Source organism: Gossypium arboreum, chromosome 8 (assembly GCF_025698485.1).
Source record: "Gossypium arboreum isolate Shixiya-1 chromosome 8, ASM2569848v2, whole genome shotgun sequence".
Lineage (NCBI taxonomy): Eukaryota > Viridiplantae > Streptophyta > Magnoliopsida > Malvales > Malvaceae > Gossypium > Gossypium arboreum.
The window spans coordinates 116,260,807-116,268,063 of NC_069077.1; the positions used below are offsets into that span (position 1 = coordinate 116,260,807).

The 7,257-nt window shown below is 36.2% G+C and overlaps 1 protein-coding gene across 2 annotated transcripts; it reads right to left on the reverse strand.

Annotated features, from left to right (window-relative positions):
• Nucleotides 1-795: 795 nt before the first annotated feature.
• LOC108467328 (pyruvate kinase, cytosolic isozyme-like) lies at nt 796-4,079 on the reverse strand. Of its 2 annotated transcripts, none has more exons than XM_017767953.2 (3): nt 3,704-4,079; nt 2,432-2,890; nt 796-1,742 (listed from the first exon to the last, which is right to left on the reverse strand). In XM_017767953.2, exons 1-3 carry the CDS (start codon nt 3,935-3,937, stop codon nt 930-932), a joined length of 1,506 nt encoding a protein of 501 aa, XP_017623442.1. In that variant the 5' UTR covers nt 3,938-4,079; the 3' UTR covers nt 796-929. The 2 variants fall into 2 exon arrangements, with proteins under 2 accessions (XP_017623442.1, XP_052874039.1); XM_053018079.1 differs by lacking the exon at nt 3,704-4,079 and adding an exon at nt 3,184-3,662.
• Nucleotides 4,080-7,257: the final 3,178 nt, after the last annotated feature.

The following is a 7,257-nucleotide window of genomic DNA, read 5'->3' on the forward strand; positions in this document are numbered from 1 at the left end:
TAAAAGGCATTCTTTATGTCAAGTTAGTATCAGGGCTAATCATATGAGACTACTATTGATATAAACAATCGGATGGAAGCCAACTTAGCCACCGGAGAGAATGTATCAGAATAATCAACACCATAAGTCTGAGCATTATATTTCTAACAAGTACTAGACAACTACTAACATGTGCTCCCTAATAGAGTAATAGACAACTATTATGTTCCCTTATTCCCTATTATTTTTTTCTTCTTATTTCATTACAGACATGAAAGATTTCCATTGATTTGTAATCATACAAAGAAAGAAGCAAAAAGTTTCACTACATTGAAACATAAGCTCAAAGAAAAACAAATCAGAAAAACACAATATAAGTTTGCCAACAGACAAGCTATACTAAGAAAATCGCCAAATCCTAAGAATAAACGCTTGTAAGAACTCTGCCACGAATACCCATCATAACCAAAGCTCCTGCTCCTAAGGAAGACGTCAGCCACCTGCAGACAAACACATTGATTGGTGTGTGGTATCCGCTCGAAGAGTCCATCGCAAATCGCCTAACTCGTTTAAACCATTCATAATAGATAAGGAAGACAATTGAGTCAGTCAAGCCTCGAAGAAAAAAGGATCACCAGCCTCGAGCGAATCGATACACAAAATCTAAGCGAGCAGGTCCTAACAGACTTTATTTATTGCATAGATACAAACACGATAAACAGCAACAAATAATTACATTTGGAAATAAAATCAGTGCATTTGATGAACAAATCAGTCCACAAAGAGCTCCCAAGAACCCAAGTCTAATAATCAGCATTTAGAACGCAAATCATCAGCACATTTTATTTATTAGTCATCTTGTTAATCACGTTTGTTGCATCTAAAACTGAAAAAGTAAGTAGTGCCATGGACAGAAAGTCTGAAAGTGAAGCGAAAATCACCAAGTCAATTCACTTTACATTCAAGATCTTAATTACAGATGCAGTTCCAATCCGATGCAGTGCAACAATGGAATCCCCATTTTGGCAGAGACCCTTTGTCTTGGCATGCTGAATAGCAAACTCCAATGCTTCCCCTGTTGTCTCTTCATGAGAAGCTCTTGCAGATCCAGCATATAAAATCGGGATCAAACCACGAAAGACTAAGCTGTGCCTTGCTGGAGTTTCATCACTGCATGACCAATCGAAAGAATCAGTCTTGATCTCAGGGACAACTGCGGATAAAATGGGTATGCCAGGTCTGTACTTAGCCACCAATTTTGCGGTACTTCCTCCCCTGGTTAAGACCAATATAAGAGCTGCTTTTGCTGAATTTGCTGTTCTAACAGCTGAAGAAGCCAGGCTTTCCAATGGACTCATTGGAACCGGTGAGTGTTCCATAATCCTTTTGAAGACATCTCCATAATCAAGTGTGCTTTCTGCTTCTAAGCATATTTTGGCCATGGTTCGAACTGCAAGTTCCGGGTAAGCTCCAGCTGCAGTTTCACCACTTAACATCACACAGTCTGTACCATCAAGAACTGCATTGGCAACGTCAGTGGCCTCAGCCCTGGTTGGCCGGGGAGACTTTATCATGGATTCCAACATCTGTGTTGCAGTGACAACGGGTTTTCCTTGGATATTGCACTTGTAAACCATCACTTTCTGTGCTAGAAATATCTTCTCAATTGGAATCTCCATTCCTAGGTCACCTCTCGCCACCATAAATGCATCTGAATTTGTAAGAATGTCATCAAAATTTGCCACCCCTTCTTGATTTTCAACCTGCCGCACCGTTTTTAAGGAAATAACAACTGCCAGGAGAAATTACAATGACCTAGAAACTATTAACATGTCAACATGGGGTGAAACTACCGGACGGGTCCTTAAACTATAGGTTTAGTAGCTAATTAATTCCTTTATTATAAAAGTCACGATTTAGTCCCTATTCATTTAATTTAGAAACAAATAGGTAAAATTGTACATGGTAGTAAGGTTAAACGTTAGAAAAAGCTAACTAATGTTTTAAAGTGAAGTGAAAAGAATTGAGTAGTTTAGTCATTGTCATGTTTTAGGAAAAGCTGATTTTGGGTTTTTTTTACCATCACTTCAAAACTTGATAATTCAACATTTTTTTCTACATTCAATATTATCACGTCTAAAATTTTACCTATTTGTTTCAAAATTAAATGTACATGGACTAGATTGCTCACTTATATGGTAGAGGGATTAATTTGTTCTTCAAAGGTTCAACCTGTAGTAAAGAAAATACCCATTATCTATGTCTACCAAATTGAAACCATTGAATTTCATTATTGGATGACTTCTCTCCTTCAGAATTTCCAGTTAGCATAATGTTCCTACCTACAAGTTTCTAAAATAGTCGGGAAAAAGCAAATGAAATTATTGATTCTGGCTCCTACTGCGATAAATTTAAAATATAAGTCACATCTGAAACCATCCATCAAACATACCTTCGACATGAGAATAATATTCTTAGCATGCTTTCCAAGCAGCTTACGAACCTCCACTAAATCTGAGCCTTTTCGAACAAAAGAAAGAGCAATCATGTCAATTTGGTTGGGAATTCCCCATTCCAATATATCTTCCTTGTCTTTGTCTGTCAGGGTTGGGAGGTCAACAATGACCCCTGGAAGATTAACATTCTTCCTCTCACCGAGAAGTGCAGAGTTCTCACAGCGACAGTGCACCAAACCCTTTTCTTTGTCACATGATAAGACTGTAAAAGAGATCGTCCCATCTGCACAAAGTATAACCATCCCTGCTTTGACATCTTCGGCCAGCTTTTTATAACTCATACTGATCAGTTTTTCATCGCCCTTTATATCATAGTCAGTAGTTATGGTAATTTCTTGACCCTGTTTCAGCTGAACTTTTCCCTCCTTCAGAAAGCCAGTTCGGATCTCAGGACCCTGGATGTTCACAGATGAAGAAACCCTTAGGATTCATCAGCTTTACCATGTTCTTGTAGTTAAGACAAATTTGAACAAGAAAAGAAAAGAAAAAAGAAAAGCCATGCTTTAGACAAGATTCTGGACGTTGGTTGTGTGTGAATACACGGAGCTGTCAGATATATATATGTTCAAATGATAATTTATGTTAGGTTTTATGAAGAATAGTTACTAAAGCTCATAAGCGAATAGCATCAAATCAATTCTTACATTGCTGGTTCTAACACATTTAATCTTCATCATTAGAATCTAACCTTCTCGAAATTGGTTAATTTCATTGTAGACTTCAAGCATTCCAACTACAGCAGATATCATCCACTTCACCCTTATTTGGCTAATAAATCAGCCTAGTAATATAAATACACATAGGAATACAACAGCAGGAAACATTAAAAAAAAAGGATAAAAAAAGAGACAAATTGAGAACAATACCAATTCCATTTTGAAATTAAACTTTGTAATGACTAATCGCAGCTTAATTTATCCTACAAGCAAGGAAAGAGATTATGCAGTATATACACTCTATTACATAACTAAATTATCCTCTACTATAAGGATAGCACTCTTCTACTGCGTTTCGAAGCAAACTATTGAAGTATGTAGTCTTCAAAATCAAACTTTTTATACAATTCGTAAACTACCCATAACCTCAAACCCCTAAATTGGAGACTGGTTTATTAAAAGGAACGTGCAAATGCAATCGGATCGAAGCTAGCAGAGAGACAAATATGAGAATTTAGAGGGGGAAAAGAGAAGGATTATTTGTGGAAAAACCTTGGTATCGAGCATGACAGCGCACAAAACACCGGTATTGAACATGGCGGACCTGAGATTATCAAGAGTCTCCTGATGATAGGCATGAGATCCATGAGAGAAGTTAAAACGAGCGACGTTCATGCCGGCCATCAACAGCTTCTCGATCATAGGGACCGATCTTGACGCTGGTCCCAAGGTGCATACGATCTTAGTCTTGGGCTTCTTCTCCGTAAATCCATGATGATTATTCATTTTCTAGGCAACAGATTTAGAAGAAGATGATGATGAGATTTGTGAAAAGGTTGTTTGCTCACTGTGTAATTGGTTGTGTAAATAGGTAGAAGACAATCAATAAAACAGTTGAAAATTAATGAGAGAAGCATGTTTGGGAACTGGGGCCACCACTTTATTTTTATTTTAAAATTTTCCTTACCGTACAATTAAACTAATAAGAACATATCCGGCCAAAAGAAAACAAATCAAGAGTCACGTGGCACATTATTGTTATACTTTTACCTTTCGGTTGCTCACTTCTCAGGGCTCACTCCTTCCAAAATTCCTCACATACAACTCGCATCCACCCCTCGACTTTGTATACACGTAAGCCCTGCTCATTAACAGTCACTTCTGACAATAATTGTTATATCTAATTTGATGTATTAACATGTCCTATTGAATTTATGGTGATAAACCCCTTAATCAATATGCTTTGAATTTACTTATGAGGAGATGGCACATGGCACCTCAAGATTATAGCTAAAAGTATATAAAAATTATTGTCCCTAAACAAAAGAGGGACACTCTCTCTTTTTTTTTTTTTCCTTCTTTGACTAACTCCATAACCACTATAATTAGATCGATGTACATAACAACTCTTTGGCTTATCTTAATTAAGGTGAATTGCCCTACATCACCCCCATCTCTACATTGTTTGATTTTAGTAACAACAATTGGTGTGATGAGCATGGACCATCTCCGTCATAACAATTTTTTGATGGAAAACCTAGAAACCAACATCCCCACCGATCAAACTCAAGACCAAACTCACAACATTTAAAAAACTAGACAAATAGAAACTTTGGAAATTATTGTTACGATCCACTACTATACTAAGCCTTATCCATACCAACAATATTTTGAGCCTTACCCAAGTTATCAAAGCCAAGTTTATGCTACCCAAAAATTGAGTACCAACTCCTAACAATTGCCAATACTACAAGAACAATTTAAAGCTTTTCAAGAACTATTTTGGCAATCTCAGTAGATTGATGAAACTATGAGTTTTATGAAGTTTGAAGATAGTATATGGAAGCTTGATGAAACATGTTTTGTCTTTGAAATTTTAATGAATTTGAATAATTTTGGCTAATTTGTAAAAATGAGATTTTGAGGGACTAAAATGTGAAATAAATGAAATATATGGACTTGTATGAACTCCATAAAAATTTGGCTAAGCATGTGTAAAAGGAAATTTTATGTATTTTGTGACTTTATGAATTAGGGACTAAAATGTAAAAATATGAAAATGTGAGGACTAATTTGTAAAATGCCATAAATATGTGTTTTTGGATTGAATTGAATGGTTTTGTGAATAAAAGAGTTAAATTTGAATTTATATAGATCAAGAACGAAAGAAAAAAGAATTAGACCAGGGAAAGTCGAAAGTCGTCGAGTAGTCGATTCCGTTCATTCGAATCCTTACGAGGTAAGTCAATATAGAAATAAATGTGTTTGAATTGAATTGTTAATTACTTACACGATATTTGAATTGGGATGAATGGATTTGAGAGATGAATATGTGAAATTCGAGAAAGTTCTGATAATGTAACGACGTCCGAAAAGCCCCGTACGAACCATAAGAATAGTTAGGATACATATGTCATGACATAGGATCCGATATGTGTTTTCGTGTAAGACCACATCTGGGACGTTGGCATTGACTTATGATTTATGTGTAAGACGATGTCTAGGACATCCGCATCATATTTGATTTCGTGTAAGATCGTGTCTGGGACAGTAGCATCGATATTTGATTACATGTTCGAGCTATCTGAGTATTCTTATTAATTCCAAATGGTTCAATGGGCATTTCGAGAAATGAATGAATATGAGAATGTGTACTCAAATTCAAGTACGCTGGAAATGTACATTATGATTACTATTGAATGGTAAGTATATGTTTATATGTGGACATATGAAATAGGTATAAAGTATATAAGTATGAAATGTGTTATGTGTAAGTGACTTATGAACAATTGAGTTATATTAGAATTATGGATATGTGACAGCCCAAAATTGACCCTAGTCGGAATGTGGTTTCGGGACCACAAAACCGAGGCATAAAAATGATTTAAAATTTATTTTGATGCCTATAATATGTGTGTGCTCATGTGTGACATTTTTTGATGATTGATTTAGTGTTATAAAGGTGAATTTCACTAGAAGGGACTTAGTAGTGAATTTTGAAAGTACGATAGGGAAATGTGTGATGACTAATTAAAGCATGCATGCAAAACAATGGACTTGCATGTCAAATTCCCTTTTATAGGTGGTGGCGGCCATGACAAGGAATTATGGGCAAAGAAAACATGTTATGACATGTTTTGTTAATGCATGATGTATTAAATGATAAAATAATTAGATGTGGGAAGAGAAACAAAAAAAAATGTGTGTGTGAGTGTAGCATCCTTTCCCCATTGCCGTGCAAGTGAAAGAAAAACAAAAAAATTGTTCATCTTTGTTCTCTCCTTTTGGCCGAACATACTAAGGAAGAAGATAGGATTTTGCTCCATTTTGGTTTAGAAGAGATCTAGAAGGAGATTTGGCTAAACTTGCATCAAGATTAAGCTCAAGAGCAAAGGGAGCTAAATCCGATAAAGGGAAGGAAAAAGTGATCGAATAGCCGTTGAAGCCGTTCGACAACATCCGAGGTAAGTCCTCAAGAAATGACCCTACTCGAATTATGTGAAATGAAATATGGATGTGTAATGATTATTGAATTATGTGTGTATGAGTATTTGAATGATACCGGGCTAAGTCCCAAGGCGATTATGCTAGTGATATATTTGTGTTTGGGCCTTAGTAACGAAAATGAAACATGGATGTGTAATGATTATTGATGTATGTGTGTGCATGAGCAATTGAATGATATCCGGCTAAGTCCCAAGACATTTATGCTAGTAATTATATCCGGTTAAGACCAAGGCAATTGTGCTAGTGACTACATCGGGCTAAGACCAAGGCATTCGTATGCGAGTTGTTAAATTGGGCTAAGACCAAGGCATTCGTATGAGTTGTTAAATCGGGCTAATACCAAGGCATTTGTGCAAGTCGTTCTATTCGCTAAGACCAAGGCATTCGTGCATGTGGTTATATCCGGTCAGATTCAAGAAGCTTGGGCTGGAGGTGAGCGTTGGTTGCTGTAATAAATTTAATTAGTACGCTCGAAAAGCCCAAAGGATAAGGTATGTTTATATGTGCATTGGAAAAGTCGATATGTTTGAGTAACATTCGCTCAATCGACTAACGAGTTTTTAGCTATTGAATTGGTTGATATCTTGTGAAAGTATATA

Excerpts from the sequence above, each read along its gene's own strand:
- LOC108467328 (XM_017767953.2), bottom strand. The coding sequence starts at position 3,937 with ATGAATAATCATCATGGATTTACGGAGAAGAAGCCCAAGACTAAGATC. Across the intron at positions 2,891-3,703 it reads CTGTCATGCTCGATACCAAG|GGTCCTGAGATCCGAACTGG; the intron begins GTTTTTCCACAA and ends GTGAACATCCAG. Across the intron at positions 1,743-2,431 it reads ATATTATTCTCATGTCGAAG|GTTGAAAATCAAGAAGGGGT; the intron begins GTATGTTTGATG and ends ACGGTGCGGCAG.